Genomic DNA, 26,089 nt, shown 5'->3' with positions numbered 1-26,089 from the left:
CTAAATTGCAATTATACTGTATGATGATGAGTTGGGTTAAGGTGAACTGCTTCTTAGAAGTTGCACAAATTAGCCAACAGTTTCCTTGTCAAAGTTCCTTTAAGTTATACCAGTTCTGTTAGAGGAATACTTTCCCAACTTAAGGAACACTGCTTGCCTTCCCCCATAGCTTGACATTGTCTGCTAAAGTTTTCATTCCTCTTGTTACCATGGCTTCATTACAGCAATGCATTATTAACAAGCCTTTCAAAGAACGTAAAGAAAACAGTAGTTCATTCAGCAATCTAGTGCTATGTTTTGATTTAATGCAAGAACTATAAGAACATTAAGTTCTTTATGAAACGCACTCACTTTTTAGTGTGTTACCAAGTTGTGCAAGATCATACTGATACAAAAGCTTAACCTAGTCAATTAAACAGAAAATTGTAAGTTCACTGCATACAGAAGAGCCCAATCATACTGTTACTCCTCTCTCTTTGGGAGTTTGGAAGGGAGAACAATGAAGTGTAAGATTCCTGTGACGGGTTGGATCACAGAAACCCCCTTGGGAGCTGTCACCTGATGTGCCAAGACTACTTCTACCCCTGCTTTCCCTGCCACCTTGGGGCCCCTGCACCCTGTCTTGCTGAGCCAGACACTCACGTCTGCTCCAACAAAGATCCAGGGTCTGAATTACTTGCCCCAAGGCTGCAGGTTTACCTGAAAGCAGCTAACAGAAGTGTTCCTGTGTTTAACATTCAGATGCTCAACTCCCAATGGGGTCTAAACCACATACATCTGTTTTACCCTGTATAAAGCTTATGCAGGGAAAACTTATAAATTGTTCACTCTCTATAACACAGAGATATGCACAGTTGTTTGCTCCCCCAGGTATTAATACATACTCTGAGTTAATTACTAAGTAAAAAGTGATTTTATTAAATACAGAAAGTAGGATTTAAGTGGCTCCAAGTAATAACAGACAGAACAAAGTCAGTCACCAAGCAAAATGAAATAAAATGCACAAATCTATGTCTAATCAAACTGAATACAGATAATCTCACCCTCAGAGATGCTTCAGTATGTTTTTTAATGCAGGCTGGACACCTTCCAGGCCTGGGCACAATTTTCCCCTGGTACCGCTCTTGTTCCAGCTCAGATGGTAGCTAGGGGATTCTTCATGATGGCTCCTTACTTTGTTCTGTTCCACCGTCTTTATATATCTTTTGCATAAGGCGGGAATCCTTTGTCCCTCTGGGTTTCTACCCACCCCTCACTGGAAAAGAACCAGGTTAAAGATGGATTCCAGTTCATGTGACATGATCATGTCACCGTAGAGACACCAAGACTTGCCTGCAAACAGAGCCATCTGGTCAATTGTCCGGGTTGATGGGAGCCATCAAGATTCCAAACCACCATTAATGGCCCACACTTTGCATAATCACAATAGGCCCTCAGTTATATTTCATATTTCTAGCTTCAGATACAAGAGTGATACCTTTATACAAATAGGATGACCACACTCAGATTGTAAGCTTTGTAATGATACCTTACAAGAGACCTTTTGCATGAAGCATATTCCAGTTACATTGTATTCACTCAAATTTTTATAAGATCATATAAACTGCAACGTCACAACTCCCCTTTTTGCTTCACCAACCATGTAGTTGGAGGCCTTACATTTGTCGAAGTGGGAAAAGCATCTCTCCCCCTCTTCCTCGCTTTCTCCCCCATCTGTCATGGGAGCCCTTCTCCCTTCCCCCGGCTCCCTGACTACTGGGAAAGGGGGAAGCTTCTTTCATCTGTTCTCATTCAGTATCAAGCCATTTCCTACCAGTGAATGCGTTTTGCAGGCACCAGGTAAGTTTTACAATTATCTCACTAGCTTTTGGATTATCCTTCCTGGAATGATCAGACTTCACATTTTTGACCAGGTAAAACAAAATAAACTATTTTAATAAAAAAAACAAAAAATGTCAAAAAACCTCCCACATTGTGTTTAAACAAAGAACTTTTCACAAAATGAAGCATCCAAATGGGCTCTAAAAAGGCAGCAAAACAACTAGAAATGCAGAAAATCCTACAATCCAAAGGATTTCAGAAGGGTACCCTAATATTGAATATCTGGCAGACAGCAGACCAGAGATAGTTGTGCCAAAATATACACATACAACTCTACCCCGATATAACGCAACATGATATAATGTGATAAAGCAGCACTCCAGGGGAGCGAGGATGGGCACTCTGGTTGGTCAAAGCAAGTTTGATATAACGCAGTTTCACTTATAACGCGGTAAGATTTTTTGGCTCCCAAGGACAGCATCATACTGGGGTAGAGGTGTACATAAATAAATAAAATAATGGACATTCTAACTGCAGCTGTCCTCAACAAAAAACACATCTGCCCATTGGCGTGTTCCTGAAGATAACTATCCAAGACATATTTGAACACCCTACAGTCCTATGTACTCAAAAATAAATAAATAAAAAATAAAGAAAGGCAGCACACTGGAAAACCTGGTAACAAAACTGTAGTATGACACTACTATAAGGTTTAGACTTGAGGTGCAGCAGCATGTTTTAATTGTGTTACAGCACTTATCTTAACAGAACTGCAGCAAAGAATATAGTTCAAGCAGATTTCAGATCTGCTCACACTATGAGATTAACACCTTGTTCTAACCATGTAAGAGACTACTGTATAGTAAACAGATCACCAACACCATTTTCACACAGTAGATGGGACATTTAACATAGAATAAAACTGTAAACTTCAGTAATATATGTGGAATAGAAAGTCAGAATGATGTCTAAAGGAGTCTGAATGGGGGGGGGAGAATTAAGGTTCAGATCAGAGCAAATAATCTGAAGTGAAGGTACTGCAACTATCTCAATCTTTCTGAAATTGTGTTACAGATTAAAAGGTCCAATTTAAAAAAAAAAAATCCCATCATCCTGGGGAGATGCTGAACTTTGGGAGAACTATCCATGATCTTGTAGCATTAGAGTCTGGGGAATCCTGGTGATGGCAATCTTTAGATTTTGCTGAATTTAAAGAGTTCATTACCAAGTTACTTGGTTTAAATGTTAAGAGGACTCCATCTCTTCTGAAAAAAAGTCATAATACCAGAAAAAGCAAAATAAAGAGAGAAACAATGAACACTTACTACTGTATTTTGTGAACTTGAGACCATAGAACAAAACAAAATTTTGTTTCAGATATAGGAAAGGAGGATTTTTATTTTTCCCTAACACTAGCCCAGTGAAAAGTAAAAAAACTAAACATTTTAAATACAGCTTTACTGAGAAAGTACAATCAACCACACCATTTCCAGCTAACCTAAAGAAAAAGAAGCTGCATTTTCTGTGAGAGGTTCATAAAAAATGAAAATTCAAAACCAGGGGAAAAGCTGAAAACTAAGTCAGAGAGGTGAAGGCTTCATTCAGTATACTGTGATGCAAGGCGAGGGGGAGGAGGGAGAGAGAGAGCCCATTACATTAATGGCTTTCCCCAAAGTTACTATTATTGCTGACTTTGAAGCAAACTGAATGCTGAGAATTTTATCTTCCATTTTCTTTTATTTCAGGGGGCGGGGGTTGCTCAGTGCACACTATGGCCTTTTAATACAATAAGCAAAATAATCTAGTAAACTTTTTAGCTCTTCCTTTCACTGTCATCCTCCTACCCCTTTGTACAGTACCCATAGTGGAGAAAGATATGCTTCTGAACACAGTACTTCCCCAGAGGTACTGGCAATAGCAGCATGAAATAGTCAATTTCACTCTCCTAGTGTTAGCAAATGTTGGGAAAGCACAACTGAAACAGATTTATCACTAGCATTATCTAAAAATTCATGGAGAACCAAAGAAATAATACACTCCTGCAAACTTGCACCCAATTTAAGCACCAGCTTTAAGAGCCATATTTTGCAGTATTCTTCCCTGGCCTTGATGCAAACAGTATCCAAACAGATAATTACCATTTATTATTTTTGGAAATGCCTTAACACCCACATTTTTCTTAAATTGGGTTGTTGTTTTTTTTTTGGTAAATTATAAGGATCACTATGCACACAATCAGAAGTGTTCAGTGATAGGGGAGGAAGTGGAAGACATTGTTTCTATTGCCTCTGAAAATATCTAGGATGAAATCCTGGTGCCATTATAGTCAATGGCAAAACTCTCATTATTTCAGTGGAGCCAGAATTTCACCCCTGATACTTATGTCATCCCTATGCTGCATCAAAGGAAGTGAATGAGCTAAGGAACCAGGAGAGAAAATTACTATCTGGAAGTTAGTGTGTTGCTGTACTAGATAAAGATACTTAGTAATTTAGGGTGAGAAGAGAAAGTGTCACTATCAGTCTATAATAGATCTTATATTATTTTTAAACCTAGATTCAAATATTTTAAATTTCTCAACTTTAAGAATTATTTAGTCTCTCTAATTTCTCCTGCACACTTGCTATTTTGATATACCAAACCATTTCAATGCTTCTGGTTTGGAGACACTGAAAACAGCGATATCAATGCACTGAGGATTAACATGGGAAATTCCCAACAATGATAATAGGATTTATGTATGAAGATCTCCTGTATATCAATGAAAATGACATTCTTAAATACTTTCAGCATGCAAACAAACCCTTGAATTCTACAGGCTTAACAATAAAAGTTGTGAACTAATGATAGCTGTAGGAGCATAAAGAAATCTATAGCACTGAATATAACACTCGTGATTATGTATTTATTGGGGTGTTCTACTTGAGTCATAAAGAAGTATTTCTTACTATTTTAGCTAACAGGAGCTGAGACACACAAGGTAAAAATCTTAGTGAAGGCAGTCTGTAGTTTTAACACAAGTTAGAAGGACAAAATATGTGGCCTATGGGCTGTCTAGGGTTTACCTGGACCTGCTAGTGGTGTGTAGTTTTAACACAAGTTGAATCTTCACTATGATTTTACCTCATGTTAACACATTTTTCCCCCCTCTAGTGAAGACAAAGTCTAAAGGGGAAAAACACAGAATTTCTCAATTCAGAACACGTTCTTTTGGTTTGTTGACTACTTGTGTAAATAAAGTTTTTGCTTTCTTTTTGAGTGTATGACACGTTAGATCCAGACCTAAGTAATTAAGAATACCCTCTGGCTGCATCTACACTGGCAAAACTGGTGATCATCAGTGCTGCTCCACTGGTCGTGAATTGCAGGTTCCATGTTTGCCAGGAAAGGCAAGGCCTAGTAGTTAAGGAAGCTGACAACGGTATTAAGAAAATGCCTTTGAATATCAAAGGATGAAACTGAGCAACAAATGCTGCTGAGGTCTTCCCAGTGCTAACTAGGTCTGGAATTGCTATTTTCAATAGCCATTATCATTTTTTTTTAAAGTTTTGTTTGTTTAAAAGGAAGACAGTAATATTTGCTTCTCTACACAGCCCATTAAAGACAATGAAAAGACTCCCATTCACTTAAACACGCTTTGGACAGAACTGATTATACACAGGGTCCTGATCTCACAGTGGAGGGGTGGGGGCGGTGGGAGGCATGTGAGCTTGTTGCAGAGACCCTGCAGGGATGGGAACCTCCTGGCAAACCAGCCTCCAAAATCATTCAGGCTGCACTTTCTGCGCTAGCTCAGGGGTGAGTGGGAATTGGTGGCCTCTGCTGCAGGTGATGGGAATCTCAGGTACTTAAAGCCATGGCCTAGATTTAGAGTCCCTAGTGCTGCCATTGCAAGGTTCAAGCATGCTCAGCCTTGGAATTGCCACCCCTCCCTTGACTAGTAGCTACAGCTATCTAAGGCTGGCCTCTGGCAATTGGCCCCATGGCTATAATAATTGGAGATATATCAATCTCCTAGAACTGGAAGGGACCTTGAAAGGTCATTGAGCCCAGCCCCCTGCCTTCACTAGCAGAACCAATTTTTGCCCCAGATACTTAAGTGGTCCTCTCAAGGATTGAACTCACAACCCTAGGTTTAGCAGGACAATGCTCAAACCACTGAGCTATCCCTCCCCCTCTTTGGAACGCTTCACGAATTTGCATGTAATCCTTGCGCAGGGGCCATGCTAATCTTCTCTGTATCGTTCCAATTTTAGTATAGCCAGAGAAGCTACAAGTGGCTCTGTGACTACTGGGGGCCATTAAGCTAGAGCACCGAAAAACACTGGAGTTGACCTCAAGGAACAGAGATCACCAGTAGTAAAGGAATGTCAAGGGGAGCAGGGAAAGAGGAAGCAGGTTAGGCTTGCAGCAGGAGAATAGCCCCAGCTGGTTGGGGAGCATGTCCAAAGTAGAAAGGAAACAAGTATGAGGAGAGGTAGTAGACCAGCATGTAGATGGGAGCAGAGGGAGAAAGACTGGTGTCTTCAGATTCCCAAGGGCTAAGTCCTCACTTTGGGGAAATGGTGTTTGCAGGTGGCTTGCTCAAATGGTAGGACGCATGCTGAGGGAGGGATTTGTCAGAATTGATCGGGTATCTACTGGCTTTAGAACTCTGAGCTGAGACTAGGACCACATGCAGTGACTGGTGACATAGGGTGGTACTGGAGACATGGCTATAGAAGATCTGAATGTGGAAGGAGATAAATCTGTGGGGAGTTTCCCTGATCACTATGAAAGTTCTGCTCACTGTGGACACTGGTAAACCCACACAGGTGTACAGCTCAATGAGAAAAACTGGGGGCTGAGGGAGCTGTGTATGGCAATTTATATAGTCATGTAGAAGAGTGTGATCAAAATGAAAAATGTCTCTGAGATTCAGTACCAGATACACTATGGCACCGCCACACCAGGCCCACACTCAGAGCCCACAGTGATTACATAGGGGCCCACAAAAGGTTAATCCAGCCCTGTAGGTAGTGTCTACATTGAAGTGCTTACAGCAGCTGTGCCCTTGTAACATTTCAAGTGTAGATAAGTCCAGAGTATAAGAAAAGAACTAGTGAAGATGCTGAGGAGAAAAAGAAACCGAATTAGTGGAGGGAGGTAACAGAAATGATGAAATAATGTTAATTAATGAATAGAAAGGAAACTGAATAGGCCTGGGTCAGGGTGTGATTAAATTAGCTGGTGTATAGAGTGACTCAAAGGTAAGGTAGTGAGGGTTGTCTGTGTGAGGCTATGGGTATGTCTACACTTGCAGAGTTTTTGCACTCTAAGTTCCACCGGTGATATGGAACCAGTGGAAAAAAAAGCGCTGTTTGCTTACTCACTTAATTCCTCAGGTGTCAGAGAGTGTTTACACTAGCAGCACTTACATCATGGATGAGAGTAGCGCTGTAGGGCAGCTATCCCACAGTGCAGCTCTCTCGATAGGTCTTGTAGGACTGGGGGGCGCAAGACATTCTGGGTCTCTGCTCAGTGCCCCATGCTGCCCTGCTTCATGTCCCAGCAGCCCCATTACTTCCTTGTTTCTTTCATGGCATTTTTTAAAAACCCTGCTGTCTGGCTGCTTTCCCTGCCATATCTACAAGCAAAGGGAACGGGAGTTTCAAGAACTTCCCAGGGCTTACAGGGGGAGGGGTGGATGTGTTTACTTGGCGTCAGAGCAGCAGAGATGCTGGCCAGAGTGATCACTTTTAGCACTGTGGGATATCCTTCAGAGGCCAAAAGGTGTTTACACTGGTAGAATGTGCCTTCACAAGACAACAGTGATAAGAGCTATATGCCTCTCATGAAGGTGGTTTTCTTCCTGTGGTGAAACTTCTGAGTTTCACTGCAAAAAGTCATTAACAAGTGTAGACACTCCCACAGTTTTAGTGCAAAAAAGGGACTTTTTCCGCTTTAAATAGTAAGTGTTGAATAGCCTATGTCTAAACTGCAGATCTGGCAGCTGGACCACTGCAGCTGCGCAGGCGTAAGGTCTCCCGGATAGTTGCTCTATGCCAGCAAACTATCCCCAACAAGCAATGGTAACTACGTCGGTGGGACAGCATCTCCTGTTAACGTAGAGCTGTCCACATAGGCACTTTTGTCGGTGAAACTTCTGTTGGTCAAGGGTTTGTTTTTTCCGCACCCCTGACTGACAAACATTTTACCAACGAAAGTGCTAGTGCAGACAAAGCCTGTGAGAGGAACAGCTTGATGTTTGTAAGAACAGCAGCAATGGTGTGAAGTGAGCTTATAAGGCCTGGTATACACATAATAGAAAGTACATACAGTGGCATCAGAGAGAGTTATATGTGACAGCATATGCTCGCACACATTGACATTACTGTTATCGTGTACATTATTGCCTAGGCTGGAAAGTTTTCATGACACTTTAACAAGGCTGATACACAATACATTCAATGTGGCATGTTAGCATTACTATTAGGATCTTGGATTCTACATTTCTTTACTCAATGTTAATTCTGCATTAATATATCTTAGACATTTAATTTCTGTGGGGCAGATTCAGAAGCACTTAGGACCCAAATTCCACAATGTGAGCTACCGGATGTCCCTTTCCCTTCACTTCCAAAAATCACAACACAAATTTTTTTACAGTAGTTCACATTTCTGGGAGACACCACTACAGTTTGTGTACACTGCAATGATGCCTCCGAAGGGTACAGCACTGAAATTGCACCATTACTACACAGATAATTCTTGAAGCATAAGCATTGCATCAATAACTCCACAGCTGCCAGGTAGCCAATCTACCACCTGGGAAGAGACAAATGGGAGAGTTCCTTCAATTAATCTTCCTGTGCTCTGTAGGCTGCAGCACACTTTGGGGTACTAATCCCAGAACCCCACAAACTGAATTGAGTGGAGGATGACTAAAGTGACAAATTTTTTTTTACAAGGGCTCCAGAGGTGATCCTGGCAATTACAGGCCTGTAAACCTGACTTCAATACCAGGCAAATTGGTTGAAACTATAATAAACAACAACATTGTCAGACACATAGATGAACATAAATTTGTTGAGGAAGTGTCAACATGGTTTTAGTAAACGGAAATCATGCCTCACCAATATACTAGAATTCTCTAAGGGGATCAACAAGCGTGTGGACCAAGGGGATCCAGTGGATAGAGTGTACTTAGATTTTCAGATAGCCTTTGAGAAGGTCCCTCAACAAAAGCTCTTACGCAAAGTAAGATGCCATAGGATGAGAGAGAAGGTGCTCTCATGGATTGGTAGCTGGTTAAAAGATAGGAAACAAAGGGTAGGTATAAATGGTCAGTTTTCAGAATGGAGAAAGGTAAATAGTGGTGTCCCCCAGGAGTCTGTTCTGGGACCGGTCTTATTCAACATATTCATAAATGATCAGGAAAAAGGGGTAAACAGTGAGGTGGCAAAATTTGCAGATGATACAAAATTACTAAAGATAGTTAAGACACAGGCAGACTGCGAAGAGCTACAAAAGGATCTCTCAAAACTGGGTGACAAGGCAACACAATGGCAGATGAAATTTAATGTTGATAAATGTAAAGTAATGCACATTGGAAAGCATAATCCCAACTATACATATAAAATGATGGGGTCTAAATTAGCAGTTACCACTCAAGAAAGATCTTGGGGTCATTATAGATAGCTCTCTGAAAACATCCATTCAATGTGCAGCAGCAGTCAAAAAAAAAAAAACAACCACACAAACAGAATGCTGGGAATAATTAAGAAAGGGATAGATAATAGGACAGAAAATATGTTGCCTCTATATAAATCCATGATACACCCACATCTTGAATACTGTGTGCAGATGTGGTCGCCCCATCTCAAAAAAGATATATTGGAATAGGAAAAGGTTGAGAAAAGGGCAACAAAAGTTATTAGGGGTATGGAACGTCTTGTGTATGAGGAGAGACTGATAAGACTGGGACTTTTCAGCTTGGAAAAGAGACAGCTAAGGGGAGATATGATCGAGGTCTATAAAATTATGACTGGTGTAAAGAAAGTAGATAAGGAAGTATTGTTTACTACTTCTCATAACACAAGAACTCGGAGTCACCAAATGAAATTAATACGCAGCAGGTTTAAAACAAAAGGAAGTATTTCTTTACACACTGCACAGTCAACCTGTGGAACTTCTTGCCAGAGGATGTTGTGAAGGCCAAGCCCATAACAGGGTTCGAAGAAGAACTAGATAAATTCATGGAGGATAGGTCTATCAGTGGCTATTAGCCAGGATGGGCAAGAATAGTGTCTCCAGCCTCTGTTTGCCAGAAGCTGGGAATGAGCGACAAGGGATGGATCACTTGATTACCTGTTCTGTTCATTTCTTATGGGGCACCTGGCACTGGCCACTGTTGGAAGACAGGATACTGAGCTAGATGGACCTTTGGTTTGACCCAGTAGGACCGTTCTTATTGGATGGTCAAACATTCAAAAATGAGCCCATTTTGGTACGGGATCAAGGATGTATGATCCCTGAAGAAAATCAAGCAAGACTGACCACTTTAACTTCATTTTTAAAGTGTGCACATTAAACAGTCAAATGCCCCGCATTTATTTGAAAGTTTTATATCACACTTGGCACAGAATTTTTAAGTAGCAGTTAATCAGAAACTTGATTAAGCAAAAACAGGCACTTTTCACTGAGAACTACCTATGTCCTCTGGCTGAAGTTTAAAAGTTTGTGTTTGTAGTCGGCTGAAGTAAAAAAAAGATAATAGAAAAAATAATCTCTCTCCAGTAACTCAAAAAGTTAAATGAATTTGCCTCTTATTTTTTCTACCAAAAGAAATCCAACTTTATTCTGAGACTAAACTTCTAACTTTTAGTATAAAAAGAGCTTTTCAAAAAGTTACAAGTGAAAGTGAGATGATAAATGTGATCTTATCTATACTTACTACTGAAAGCTCTACACTAGCGTACCCATGTATAAAGCAAAGCAAATTTGAAAGTAAAATAAAAACAAGAACATTGTTCATAAAAATAAGGTTTAAATTAAAGCGGGGGAACCTTTGAAGTTAGAGCATACGTTGCCACAAAAATTTACATAGACTGACACACAAGAAAGGAACATAACATATAAAATGCCAAAATATGTAGCTGAAATGCTAGAATGAAAATTCAAGAAACTTCTGTCCATATTTATAGTTATTTTCATCGTCAGACCAGTTTTAGAACTGGCAACTCCTTTTTAGCTCTGGTTCAACTGAAAATAAAACAAAAAACCAGAACTGATCGGAGTTCACAAAGGAAGTTTAAAAGAGTTCAATTAAAAACTAAACACTTTCCACCAGCAAGAGTAAACAACGAGATATCAAAATGGACCAAAATACTAATGAGGTTAAAAATGTGCCCCTCTGTATTGCCTTAGGAAGAATACAATGCACAGAACATATGCTGGACATTTAGAGACCACTACATGCTAAACTCACTCCAAGGTATTTTTCAAATGCAGGCCAACCTGAGAAACTGAAAGGTTGACTCTTGGTAGCTTCCTATGTATTCAGTTAGACAGAAGCTGGGAAAAAACTTAGAAGACAATAACATCTAGGAGGGAAAACCTGACTACAAAAAAAAGAACCAACTATGCAATCCACAGCCTAAAGTAAAAAAGTTAAAAACCAAAACCAGGTAAACACAGAGTAATGTACTCAGAGCCACTTGGTGTAAGCACTAGTGCAGGCCTGCACAACATGTGGCCCACAGGGGAGAGGGAGAGTGAGTAGGCAAGCATCGGGTGAGGGAGGGGGGCTGAGGAGGCAAGCGAGCAGGCAGTGGCACGGGGGGGGGGGGGGGCAGGTGAGCCAGCAGCAGGGGAGGAGGCCTTAGGAAGTGAGCCAGCAGGTAGCGGCTTGGGGGGGGGGGAGAGGCAGGTGAGCCAGTGGCTGGCCCCAGCTCACCTCCACTCCGAATGCTCCGCCCTGCTTCTCCCTCTCCCCCCTGATTCCCACAGGAAGCCTGGGAGGGCAGAGAAGCAGTGCAACAGCTTCACTGCTTAGGCCCAGGAAGGCGGAGGCGGAGATGGAGACGGAGTGGAGGTGAGCTGGGGCGGGGGGACGCGAGGAGGGCCGCCCACATCACAGCAGGTAACACTGGGGAGTGGGAGGGAGGTGCAAGAGAACCGCTCCCCACCCCAGCTCACCTCCCCTCTGCCTCCCTGGGCCTGAGCGTGAAGCCGCCGCTTGCTTCTCAGCCCTCCCAGGCTTCCCACATGAACAGCTGATTCGCGGGAAGCAGGGGAGCTGCGAGCTCGGCCTGAACCGCTGCTCCAGGCGCTGCGTGGAGACAGCGTGGCCTGGCTCCAGACAAGCGGCGCAGCTGTAGCACCGCCAGCCACCTCCAAGCAACACAGTAAGCGGGCAGGGAGTGGGGAGGATTGGACAGGGGGCAGTGGAGTTCGGAGAGTGGTGGTGGATAGGGATCGGGGAGGTCAGAAGGCGGGGAACGGGGGAGTTATGGGGGCAAGGGTTCCAGGGGGGCCGTCAGGAAGGAGGGGGAGGTTGGATGGGGGTCTGAGGAGGCGACCGGGTGGGCATAGGCGGGGGGGCAGGTGGCCGTGTGGGAGGAGGCGAGCTATGAATCAGAGGCTGACCTGCTCTACTGATCTGGTCTGGCTCCCACCCCATCTCCAAGGGTTGCAGCTGTCTGGAGGTGCCTGCCTTCCACACCTTCCTCAGACACACCTCATTCATTCAACAGGGTAATTGATTACAAAGTGGGGGGAAGATCTTATTCTACTTCTAGCAAAAAGACATTTTCTTTTACCTTAATTATACTATCTTAGGGGTCCGCTATAACATATTAGCAAGGTTCAATACCTCTGTTTCGGCGGGGCGGCACTGGGGAAAGAGAGTTTGTTTCTGCGGGGCAGGTGGCGCTGGGCGGGGGGGAGGAGGTTGTGTTTCGGGGGGGAATGGGGCCGGGGGAGTTTCGGGCTTCAGCTCTTTTCTTTGGAGTAATATGGCCCTCGCCGCTTTACGAGTGGTGCAGGCCTGCACTAGTGCAACCCCACCAATTCCTGGTCACAGGTCATGAATCATAGCTGTTCCCAAGCACAGAAAAGGCCTAAAACTATTTTACAATTAATCACTCCTGCCCTCAGCCCAGATTTCTCCAGGTTTTGGTAGGATCTTAAGGACATAGAAAAAATAGGTAACTAATAAAACATCTGCATTGTATCTTTTACAATAGGAAAAGCTATAGTTAAGACTGCAAACTTAAAGGTTACCTGAATTGGGAGTGGAGAGGGGAGGCCTAAGGCAGAAGGGAGGGAAAAGATAATCTATGCTTTTTGGGGTGTATAAAGACATGCCGAAACTTTTTAAAAATCTGCTGTTTTTTCTACCTTAGAATGACCAGGAATGTCCAATCTTTTTTCCCTGTTCTTACTACATTTCCTCAAAGGACTCAAAGAAATGGATTTGAAACTCTTCTGCCATTAATTGAAGGGGAAGATAACTGAATCCTTAATTCAGAGACCCTTCTTTCAACTGTTAGGCATTTGAATTAAGTGGCAATACTACACAACCTCCTCCTCTCTCTCACCCACACACCTAGTTTTAAGTAGTCTTCAACAAAAAATGCTCAATCAGATTTTACTTCCGCGACACTGGAAATGTCAAATACTAACTCTCCAGTCACCTAGAGAGACTTCCTGAAAAATAGTGTTTTTCTACATGACATTAGGGTTTGTGCAGCTCCACAAGTGATACAACTGGACTGTTTTTCCTTGATAAACTACTGAGTGATGTAGTTTAAGGCCTATAGAGTGGCAGAAAACAATTGTGCAACTTCACAGCTCTCCAGGCAGGGTTTTTAGGCAGCAGAGCTGTTTTCTGCTGAAAACTGTCAGCTGAAAGCTGTTTCACATGCACATTACAAATAAGATGGTACTAGGAAACAACTTGCAACCACCAGTTCTCAGATAGTGTGGGTTGGGCATAACTGTTGTTCAGTATCTCTTTCAAATTATAAGAAACCAACATTATTTTGCATAGCTCCAGAGTGCTTGGTTAAAAATTCAGGCCACAATCTTTCAAACACTTAAGTATGTACTTAACTTTGCACACAGTAATAGCCCCATAGACTCCAGTAAATAAAGTTATTCTTGAGCCGGTGCAGGATCAGGCTTTTACTACAAGGCACTGCAGACCAAGTTTAGCATTTGCACAATTATACCAAGCCTTCATAATGTACCTATAAGATTTTTAATTACTAGCCCAATCCTACACACACCAAGTAATTTTACTCAGGTGAATATGTCCCACTGAGTCAGATGGAACAACTCACATAAGTTAGCGTTTGCAGGATTAATACGTAGGGTAATAAATGTGCAATATATAGCATGTCCATGCTCCTCTGAAAACCTCAAGATCATTTTTTCTAGACATATTTCATTTTAAATGTTCAAAGCCATACTAATTAAAATGTAGTAACTGTTTACCTACCAGAAAGTACAGTTGCCACAGAAGGAAAAATCCTATTCTTTAAACCTTATTTTATAAAGTTTATATATAAAGTTTGGAAAGAAACATGAGGAACGCCCCAACGCCTCTATCTGAAAACCAGAGGCATAATAATAAACTGAGACAAGAAAGAAAGCAAAATAGCCTCATTTTATATTATCTCATTTACCTCCTTCACCACTAACACAAATCCTTTTTGTTCACTAGCGTAGGTGTTAGCAGGAATATGTACAACTCCACATAGCACTAGTAAAAGAAATGTTGCCAAAGTGCAGAATCTCCAACATAGAGAGCCCTCCCTAAAAAGAAGGCCTTAACTATTTAAATAATTGTGTTCCTGATACTAAGGTTTAGCAACCCTTAGAACTAGTTTCATTTTGACAAACATTGTCTCTGAATATTTCAATTTGCAATGGATAAATAAATTTAGCAAAATATTAGACAAAGAAATAATGTAGATCTTGAGGTCTAATGGGAGCAGAATTAACTGTACGGTGAAGCCTGCGTGCATATATTGTCCTGTTTGCGCACAAAGGAGAAGACTGGAGACTTGCTGAACTGTTACTAACAAATGTGAAACTATTAACAAACAGCCTAGAGCAACTGAAATATTTGAGTATTTAGAAAAAAATACAGAGGGATAACAAAAGAGAAAGAAACTGAGAGTATACAAATGATGGCCCTGTACAAAGCGTGAAAAATATTTGCGTCTCAAACACAGAGCCCATTGCAGGATCAAAGCCTTTGTTAATATATTTCCCAGACAGAAAGCAAGCAGAAGTTAACAGTACAAAGATAGTTACATTATATCACATGGCCCTAAATTCCCTATCATCAGTGATTTCTTAAATATTTCCCCTGAAATCAATATTTTGTAGTTTCCAAAACAGAAAGCAGATAGGCAAGAAAACAAAAGCCTCTAAGAAAAGTTCAGACAAATGTAAGCAATTAGCATATCTAAAAAGTAATTTTACACTTTATAAAAATAAAATTTCTTCTAAAATAAGACAGCATAAAGACTCATTAAGCAAAAATATCTGTATTACAGCTGTGCCTTTTTCTGCTAAGTTGAAGCCTTTGCTTCAAGGAGCAAAGTACATTTCAGAACTTCAGTTTTCCCTTTAAGGCCACAAATTGAAGCAGGAATAGCACACTACATTAAAAACAGATCTCTTGCAACTTAGACACACTATAAATTAGAACAAAGACTGTGAATCAGTGGTTCCTAATAGAACAGTGGTATAAGCATATATTCCTTTCTGAAGCCTGTACTAGGCCTCAAAAACAAGGAGGCAGCCTGCGAGCCAGAAAGTGAGCAAATCATGAGCAATGCACCCAGGAGCCTTTCTCCTTCCTGCCAAATAGTGAGACAACAAGGAAGTCACCCAATGCAGCACCAGAGATTATCCCTGACAAGGAGATATTCCAGCTCCTTTACAACTACAATGCTCCTTCCAAGAAAAAAACCAAATGGCTCCCACCCCCGTTAATGCTGATCTATGAAAGAAAGTCTGGGGAAAGTGAAATGGGAGTAGTTGTGTGCAGACTGCATTTTATCAGGTTCTCATTTCCCAGAGTAACAAGTTAGCTCCCATATGCCTCTTGTGCAAAGAGCACCTAAATTATTTCTCCTCTCCCCTCGGTCCACATAAAAAGCAGCAACAGAATATAAGCGAGCCTGTAAGTATGCTACACAAAGCCTGCAAAAATTAATCTAAAGTATGTCATCCACTTCTGTGAACAATGCTATCAGATATCACATTCAAAAGAGATCGCAATACACATTAAACTTTTCCTCTTTCGGGTTATGAAAACTGATCTGAGTATTCTATAAAATAGAGAAAAAGCAACAGGCTCGTTATATTTAATAGGATCAATGAAACCTGACAGATGACCCTGAACACAAGGAGAAACTTCTCAATCACAGCAGACTAATGTGTAACAACTCTAAGTGTGAAAGGAAATAAAGTGAACAAAACTCAAGAGGTCTTCAGCCATCAAGAACTGCAACTAGAAGGAAGGAGACTATATTTAGCTCACCAAATCAACTTACATGCAAACAAACTTGGGCATTATTCAATCTATCTCTGGGCCCAAAATTGAGAGAGCTCTTAGCCTCAACTGGGGAAGAGAAGGGGGGAGTGGGGAACAGATCAGACTTACATTGTCTCTCCAGTCTTGGCAACATGACAGAGAAACTGATCCAGTACTGGACACACTTCCTTCTTCCCCCTCTTCTCAAAATCTGCAGGTAAGAAGGGGTGGGGGAGGACAAAATCCCAATCAACATTAATGGACTTGGTCTGTAAACGCAGCTCCCACAAGCAGCTTTTCCAGGTCCCAGTGTGCTGGAAAGCAGAGCCACCCCACTCGAGCCGCAGCCTTAGGGCCCTGCGAGCCTCTTACTGCTTCTGAGGAGGGAACCGTCTGCAGCTGAATGGCAGTAAGTCACTCGAAGTTGATTTGCAACTTCTCTGGAGCGGCTACAGCCACGAGAGCCGGGCTGAGGGACTCCGGCTGCGCCCAGGGAAGCAGGACGGGGCTCGCACGAGCTGGGCTGGGGAGAGAAAGGGCAGGGGTGAGGGGGGGTCGGACACACGGGGGGACTCGGCTCCGGCAGGGCAAGGGGGGGGTCAGTGGGAGGAAGAGCAAGAGGGCCCTTCCCCCCCCAGCAGCCCCCCCTTGAAGCCCAGGACTCCTGAGGGAGGGGAAAAGGGCATTCCCCCCCCATGCCTCAGAGGGCTCTGCCTCCCCAGTGGGCTGGGACGGAGGGGACTTTCCTCTCCACCGCCTGCCCCAAGGGGGCCATGGCCACCCTCAGCGCAGGGACCCACCCGCAGGGGGTCCTGCCGCCCCCGGTGAGGGGAGCGAGCTCCCTTCCCGCGTGGGGACCCCCCCCTAGGCCGGCCACCACCTTTCAGCGCCTCCTGCAGCCTCTCGACGTCCATGGTCCGCCGCTGCCCCCTCTCTGCGCTGCTCCCGCCTCCTGCCCCCCGCCCCGCACAGGAAACAGGCACCGGCAGCGGCACAGACACACACCGCGGCGGGCTTAGCAAGCCTCCAACATGGCGCCCGGGCCGTCACCGCGCGCGCCGCCGACGGCGCGCCCCCGCCCACAGGGGGCGGGGCCAGCCTGCTGCCGCCTGTCTGAGGGAGTGGGGAGGCGGAGGGGTGAGCTAGCGGGGCCGGCGGGCACACTTGCCATGCTTAGTAAGGGGGGGCTTCCCCCAACCCCCACCTGCCACACTTCGACTTGGGGGTTTCCCAGCCACCCTCCCAGCCCACTCAGATTGGGGGGCTTCCCACCTGCCCCACTCTGACTGGGGGGCTTCCCCCTTCTCCCACCTTCCACACTTAGACTTGGGAGCTTCTCAGCCCACCCCCCCCCACACACACCTTCCACACTGTGACTGGGGGGCTTCCCAACCCCCCCAACAATCTTCCATACTCGGGGGGGATTCCCAGCCCCCCCTCCCACACATACACACACACACACCTTCCACACTCTGACTGGGGGGCTTCCCCCTTCTCCCACCTTCCACACTTAGACTTGGGAGCTTCTCAGCCCACCCCACCCCACCCACCCACACACCCCTTCCACACTCTGACTGGGGGATTCCCAAGCCGCCCCCCCACCTGCCACACTCTGACGGGGTGGGATTTCCCCCAACTCCCACCTTCCACACTTAGACCTGGGAGCTTACCAAACCCCCCCCTCCACACACACACACCTTCCACACTCGGGGGGGATTCCCAGCCCCCCCTCCCACACATACACACACACACACCTTCCACACTCTAACTGGGGGCTTCCCAGCCCCCCCTCCCACACATACACACACACCTTCCACACTCTGGCGGGCTTTCCAGCCCCCCTTCCCATTCTCACACACACACACACCTTCCACACTGACTGGGGGGCTTCCCAACCCCCCCCACACATACACACCTTCCACACTTAGACTTGGGAGCTTCTCAGCCCACCCCACCCACACACATCTTCCACACTCTGACTGGGGGATTCCCAAGCCGCTCCCCCACCTGCCACACTCTGATGGGGGGGGTTCCCCCAACTCCCACCTTCCACACTTAGACCTGGGAGCTTCTCAGCCCACCCCCCCCCACACACACACCTTCCACACTGTGATTAGGGGGCTTTCCAACCCCCACTCTCTCTCTCACACACACACACACACAATCTTCCACACTCGGGGGGGATTCACAGCCCCCCCTCCCATACATACACACACACACCTTCCACACTCTGACTGGGGGGCTTCCCAACCCCCCCCACACACACACATACACACCTTCCACACTCTGGGGGCTTCCCAACTCACCCACTCCCACCTGCCACACTCAGATCAGGGAGATTCCCAACCCGCCCCCCTCCCATCTGCCACACTCAGATTGGGGGACTTCTCAAACCCCCCACCACCACCTTCCACACTCAGATTGAGGGGCTACCCAACCCCCCATCACCCTCCCCCACACACACTTCTTCCAAACTCAGCTGCATTCCAACTAGAGCGGTAAATACATACCTTTTCTCCTTTGCTTGTGCCATTTAATTGTCCCCTATCTCTCTTTGCTAATTGCCAATTATAATATTATTTACCTTTGCAAAGTATTTTTGCAATGTTTGGTATATGAAAGATGCCATGTAAAATAAAGATGCTTTGTATAATCCATTGTGTACCATGGTATGAATTAATATTTTCTATAGCTTTCAGGTATGTGTGCAACTGACTGTCCGTCTTAAAACTAAATAATTATTTCTTATATAAAAATCGAATAGAATTAAGACGTGTTTGTAGTAGGATGATCACCAAGCCAAACATGAAAGGGTATTCCTTAGTTGAGATCTAACATCTTGAATACCATAGTCAGTCATTAAAGGGCATACTTCCAGCAGTAATCCTGAGAAAAATATACACAACTATACAGATGTATGATTTTCCACAGTATGTAGCTTTGCACCATAAATGAAATTTAGGATGCTACCCCTAAATTATATATATGCACACATACATTGACCTGTATTTTAACAGCTGTAGGTGGTCATTCACATTTGATCTGACTTAGCTTTTGAAAATTTATGTTCAAGAGTTTATAAATAAGAAATGTTAATCAAACAGTTTTTGAACAAAACTATGCACACAAATATTTTTAAAAATTACAGAAACTCAGAATTTCAATGCTTTTCATTATTTGTAATGAAAAAGTTTCAGATCCTTTCAGTCTGAAACTCTGATTTGGCAAACAGTGATGTGCTTAATTTGGAGCACGAGTGGTTCCCATCAATGTATTAAAGTCAATAGGACTACTCACATGCCTAAAATTAAGCACAAGTAGTAATTTGCAAAATCAGGATATTTGACTGAACATCATCAAATGGGACCTCTGTTGGGAAGTTTAAGTGAAATGACAACCTCTGCTGAGGGAGAAACAGACCCATGCACTGAATACAGATACTGAAGAAGTGTGATGGACTTCTAAAACAGTTTTAGAAATGTATTTTCAATATATATTCTTATAATGGTCCATACATTTCCTTATACAAAACCCCACAGAGGACGAACACCACAACAGTGGGGTGGTAAAATCCGTGTAATCTTCCCAGATCCTCCCTGGGGTGTAAACTGGTTATGAACAAGCCCCTAAAATTGAAGCAGAGAGGCCTGGGATTCATGGGAATCTGAGCCTCCAGATCTGCAGATTTTAACCAGCCAGCCAGCTGCACACACAGAAACTTGTCTACTGTGAACACTTCTGTAGAATTGAGGCACCTATGGTGATTATTCCTAGAAGGAAATGGAAATGCCCATAAAAATGAAGTTGTAAATAACGTAGCCAAATATTGCAGTCAACGTTATTCTAGGCATATGTGAGCTGGCACATCTGGTGTAATTTACTATTAGGTAAAATCCTGAATAGACCTGGATCATCTCCCATGCATTACTCCAGATCTTCCCTCTTCTCATACAAAAAGAGGCAAGGAGGAATCAGCAGCCTCTGTGTCACCATCCTTCCTCCTCCCAAAACCAACTTTTTCTGCAAGTCCAGAGTATGCATAGCATGAGATGGAGATTTGACAGCCCATGAGGAAGAGTGGGAGGGCCAGAGCACGGCTGGTGATGACATACGTTGTCCACCCTCCAGTCTCAGCAAGATTTCCTGGAAAAGATAATACAGCCTCAGGCGGGTGGTGGCATAGGAGATTACGCGGGTTTGTGTACAGTCTTTTCTCTGGATAAGGGCAAAACCAATAATCCTGACAACAATATGAGGTGCTCTGGCTGGGGACTACTGTCCCCTGAGCTCCCCTGTGTGAGTTTTGGCATGGGACAGGGATGATCCAGTTCCTAGAATCTAACAAAGTCCTCAGGCATGTTAGATTCCTGATACAAAGCAGAGAACCACAACCCTTATTTTAGAACTTCATGGGTTCTAGAACTGAGAACCTTGTAGATCTTTTGGACCTCAGAGTACGATTTAATAGTACGAATAATGCTACTTAGCGCTTCATATTTACAACACGCTATACAAACCAGCTATTTTGTGGTGCAATGTAAAAAATATGATTAGTTTAAACACACTGTATAAAAAGAATTCTAAATGTTTTGTGAACTCTCTAAAAGATTTTTAAACCTATAGCAGTATCTCAGATTTAACACTTCGGAGTTCCCCCCTGGCTGAATCCGGATACTTGGTAATAACCCAAAAGCAGTAGTTGAACTGTAAACATTTTACAAAAGAAAGTTATTTTTCACGCCATCAGTCAATCCTCAATTTAAAAAAGAAAAACAGAATTGCTCCCTGAACTCAATTTCAAGAGAAAAACAGCATTAATGAGAATAATAGTAATTAGGATTTACATACTGCAGCATTTTTCATTTTCAATGTATTTTCCACACATTAAGTAATTCTATAAAAGCAGCAAAGAATCCTGTGGCACCTTATAGACTAACAGACGTTTTGGAGCATGAGCTTTCGTGGGTGAATACTCACTTCTTCAGATGCACCCACGAAAGCTCATGCTCCAAAACGTCTGTTAGTCTATAAGGTGCCACAGGATTCTTTGCTGCTTTTACAGATCTAGACTAACACGGCTACCCCTCTGATACTTAAGTAATTCTAGCATCCTTTAAGTATCATTAGCTCCATTATACACATAAGCAAACTGAGGAAAAGAAGCTGTGATTTGCTCAAGCCATTGAGGGAATCAATGTCTCAACTGGAATTAGAATTCTGGAGTTCCTGTGCTATGCCCATACTACTCCCTCAGGAGATGTACAGTGGAAAGTTGAGTGGCAGTGAACGGAGGAAGGAATACTCCCACTGGGAAAATCATTACTTGTTTTGTTCCTGCTAAGATGGTCACCCCATATTGTTAAAAATTTTCATGACTGGTGATTTTGCTCTTGTAGCATTTGTTGCCATCTGCCACTAGTTTTGTGCATGGGGGACCATCAAGGTGGAGCAGGGGTCTGCGCTATAGCAAACTGTCCATCAAGCTGCAGTTAGTTCAAGTGACTCATTGCCACACTTGTGGGGAAATCATTACATTGAAAATCTTTACAAATTAAAGCTATGCTTATTTGCTTTTATCTTAGGGCAATATTCTGCTCTCTAGTTCATTGATATTCTCAACCAATAATATCACTGGGTTCTCCACGTGTCGAACTAATGCAAAATCTGTCGTAATGGGAGGAGATCTGCATCATAATTCTACCACAGTGGAGGAAGGAGAGAATTTTGCCCATCGCGTAAGTTGAGGGCAGGAGAAGGATTTCAAGGCAAGGAATGGATATGCAGTAGCAAATGTAAGTGTTGTGGCTTGTGAACAGATACACCAGCAAGGAGAAAGGAAAATAAAGGTCAAACCACCATTCAGCCTAAGTTCCTTTCCTGAGGGCCTGCCCTGCTTTATTAACCTAAAGGAGATGCCAAAACATGAAGTAGCACAAAACACTAATAACAGCTAAGTAAGTCATCTCCAACTTTCGCCAAGCAGGGAGGGAGGGAGTGAGGGAAGAAGATATATTCTTCCCACTAAAAGCAGCAAAGAGTCCTGTGGCACCTTATAGACTATCAGATGTTTTGGAGCATGAGCTTTCGTGGGTGAATACCCACTTTGTCGGATGCATGTCCAGACTAACACGGCTACCCCTTTGATACTTCTTCCCACTAAATAGCTTCTCCTGACTATCTCCTTATGCCCCATTATAATTCCCCTATGGACTAACTTCCCTTCAGCTTTCCTAGCTCTTATATAGTTCCCAAAGGTGGTCGCCTGATTTTACTGGTCACATGACCATGACGCAATCCCTCCCAGGGAACTACATTTCCCAGAATACTTGTTTTTAAAGGGCCTATGCGTCATAACAGACATACTGGGACATATGCATGGGCCCTCTTACGTTTCCCACTGCAAAAACATTAGCAGGCCAAATCAGCCCTCCTGTGCAATACTCTTCCATTCACTGGTGTTATGGACATCAGAATATGGCCCATATACTAAGTGTCCATTTGAAAAATGATGCAACAACCTGGGCCAAAACAAAACAAACAGACAGAAAGTTCCCAGGAAACTTGTGTTGAAATAACAATGTAATTCACTGAAAAGCATGTTACAGACAATGAGGACAGTGTTTTCTCTAAACTGTGAATATTTCATTCAGTACTGTACTGCTATCAACTACAAATCCTCATCAGCCCAATTTGTAATAGAATTATACAACCCCAATACAGTTTTTATTAAATATTTCATTTCTGAGTCCAGAGAAATACTTCAGTGCTATAAACTGGGATTGTGGAAGATTCAGGTTTGTCTTTTAGAACCTGGCAAACAAGTTCTGGGGATGAATTCAGAATTGCCTCAAAGTTAGTTGGCTGAGCCAGGTGACCCTTCTCATTTAAGGATCAGATTCAAATGCTAGTTTTTTATTGTACTTGCATTTGAAGCATGGTCACTTTTGGACTTGTGTTTTACATTACTGGAAAGTTAAACAATCCATTGGCTTTGCAGTGTAAGAAGGATATTGCTATTTTAGGGGGTAGGAAAAGTCATTAGTGGCCACCATTCCCACAGTTTATCTGTCCAAAGAGGACATAAGTCACCAGACTCCTCCCTACAGGATCTGACTGTCAGAAAATGGCTACCTACAGCTTCTCCACATATGGGTCTTGCTATCTTATGAGTTGGATGTAACCAGTGGCCTCTAAACTAAATCTGTCAGAGGGAAAAGAAACAACTTATAAACACTAGTTCCTCAATGAGCTCTTCTAGTTTGTAGCACTCAGCACTTGCATGTGTATCTTGGCATATTAAATAAGATATTATTGTAATGTGTCCTTGGTACAACAGAAGAAAGACTGTTGCTTCACAGTGCAGCAGAGTTTTAATGAAGGAGCACACTAAACATGATTCTTCATAGTCTTGCAACTTGTGTAGTCCTTTACGTCTGTGTAGAGTGGTAGTAAAATGCTACCATATCAGAATGGTACCATTTTATGCCTTGCACAGATATATGACTATGCAAGGAGCAGGGCAGTAGAGAATTGGGCCCATTGGATCTTGTCATCCTTACTTATGTGGGTAATCCCATTCAAGGCAATAAGACTAATCACTGAGTTAACAGTTGCAGAACACAGTGTCAGGCTGTGACACCGGCAGACCAGGGGCCAGTTCTTGCCAAGGGTGCTAGGTGCTGACAAATTCATAGCTGGAAACCAAACTAGTTCACCTGTATGTTAGTATTCAAGATAGGTACTAGACTTATAAGAATGTGTTTAGACCCTATGGAATGCCTGTAAGTTGCTGCATGCGTTAATTTCACTTGTAATGTCTGTAGCTCATGCTATAAGGTGATATGTAAGTTTTGCTTTATAACTGTAAAAAATGCTTGCTCTGAACCTGTGAACCAATAAGAATGGTCCATGGCTCATCAAGAAGGACTACCAAAAGTAAACGGTCCATTGTGGAACATCATGATTCAAAGACTTGGTTAATGGTCCTCTCATACCCATGAAGGTGCTTTGTGTAAAAAAACCTCATCTCAGCAGCTTGAATTCTGGACAAAGGAAATAGAGATAGCTGACAGGAAAATTTTTAATCTCTTTTTGCTGTTTGGACTCTTACAGGGCTGGAGGTTGGAAACAGAAAGAGAGATCCCAAAATCAACCTGGGTTAACCCTAAAAGACATTCAGTGCTCATGGGCTCCAGGTTTGTATAATTTTTGGTGGTGCCTAGAACAGGTCCAAGCAGAGCCGTCCCATCTATAGGATGGAAAGGGCAAATTCCCCAGGCCCCTTGTTTTGGGGCCCCCCCATGCTTCAGGAGGATACGGCAGGGCCGTCCTTAGGATTTATGGGGCCCTACGCAGTATTATTAAACTGGTGCCCCTATGCCAGATGGCAGCCCAAGCTCCCAGCCTGGTGAGGAAGGGGGAGGAGGGACGAGACAGCAAAGGATAATGAGATGCCTGGCCTGCCTCGTGGTGGCAGAGAGTCATAGTTCCCCGCAGAGACTCCCATACCCTCTCCCTCATGCAGAATGGACCTGAAGAAAATACTTAATTAAAAGCACTAAAATTTGGGAATAAAAAATGTCAGTCACAGGTTTTTTTGATATGCCCTGAAGTTTGTCAGAGATTTATTTGCAAAAACTTCGTAGTAAGAGTGAGTCAGCTGTCCTGCTGAATACAACATTACATATAATGGAATACATGATGCAGCTCTTCTCTGTTTTACATTTTCTTAATCAGTATTTCTAAGCTGAATTTATATTTTAAAATGTACTCAAACCTTAAGCCAGCATTCCAGATTACTACATATTAACTCACTGAAACAAAGACATTATTTTAAATTAATCAGAGAGGTTTAGTGTTTAGAGGTTTAGAAAAAAGGAACAGTAATTTACTTTGTGTGATCTCCATAACAAGAGACATGGTTATGAAATTTCACCAACTTTAAAAAAATATATTTCCAAAGATTTTAGGTATAACAAGGATTTTATGTCTTATTAAGGTACTGATTTTGCTGGAGGGTTCTTTTAAAACTAGTTCATCGGATAGTCAGAAGTAAAGAAAGGGAAACTCTTTGTCCAGCTATCTGGAAGAGAAGGACTGTTGTCCCTTTAAGGGCTCTCTTCAGTGGGGAGTGGGGGGAGAGGTGGTGAAGGGATGGACAGAAAGGACAGGAAGACTTGGAAGCACTTTTTTTTAACTATAGTAATTAAAATGTGTATTTTAGATAAGGGAGGTCTTTTGAAGGATTTATTTAAAAAACTGTATGTCTGAAGATCCATGCATTTAAGGTTAAAGATGGTTGTGCATCTAAAACTCTATGCAAGCATTTTTTAGAAATGTGATTTTATAATCTTCACCAGCTCACTAATGAAATATTTTTAAAGCAAATTTTAAACTAAGGTCCTGTAGACTGACATGTTCTGTGTAAATATTACATTAATGCACAACTGTTTTTGTCAGTAAAGTCAGAAACTGACAGTATAAAAATTTATTTGGGCATAAGCTTTTGTGGACATCTGATGAAATGGGTTCTAGCCCACAAAAGCTTATGCCCAAATAATTTGTTAGTCTCTGAGGTGCCACAAGGACTCATCCTTGTTTTTGCTGATACAGACTAATAGGACTACCACTCTGAAACCTGTCAGTATATACCTTGGGGTTGGCAAATGCCTGTTAAATGGCTTTATAACCCCTTGAATGTCTCTTTAACGGTTTCAATGTTGTGCTAATAGG

The 26,089-nt window shown here is 43.0% G+C and overlaps 2 protein-coding genes and 1 non-coding gene across 5 annotated transcripts in view; all 3 read right to left on the bottom strand.

Annotated features, from left to right (window-relative positions):
- PPP4R2 (protein phosphatase 4 regulatory subunit 2) overlaps nucleotides 1-17,401 on the bottom strand; it is a 45,150-nt gene extending 27,749 nt beyond the window's left edge. For 2 of the 3 annotated variants that reach the window (XM_050957507.1, XM_050957509.1), the window contains exons 1-2: nucleotides 17,238-17,401; nucleotides 16,487-16,568 (exon numbers count right to left, since the gene is read on the bottom strand). In XM_050957507.1, coding sequence (XP_050813464.1) covers nucleotides 16,487-16,568; nucleotides 17,238-17,271 — 116 coding nt within the window. In that variant the 5' untranslated portion in view covers nucleotides 17,272-17,401. Of the gene's footprint in view, nucleotides 1-1,043; nucleotides 1,256-16,486; nucleotides 16,571-17,237 lie in introns of those variants that run through there. The other variant, XM_050957508.1, reaches the window with a different exon arrangement.
- GXYLT2 (glucoside xylosyltransferase 2) overlaps nucleotides 1-26,089 on the bottom strand; it is a 730,828-nt gene that overhangs the window by 663,891 nt on the left and 40,848 nt on the right. The window lies entirely within an intron of this gene.
- Nucleotides 5,995-6,103, bottom strand: LOC127054627 (U6 spliceosomal RNA). The gene has a single exon (XR_007775303.1). It is a non-coding gene; the product is annotated as a U6 spliceosomal RNA (small nuclear RNA).

This window comes from Gopherus flavomarginatus, chromosome 6 (assembly GCF_025201925.1).
Source record: "Gopherus flavomarginatus isolate rGopFla2 chromosome 6, rGopFla2.mat.asm, whole genome shotgun sequence".
Taxonomy (NCBI): Eukaryota; Metazoa; Chordata; order Testudines; family Testudinidae; genus Gopherus; species Gopherus flavomarginatus.
The sequence above is the reverse complement of the archived record's forward strand: the minus strand, read 5'-3'. Positions and strand labels throughout refer to the sequence as shown.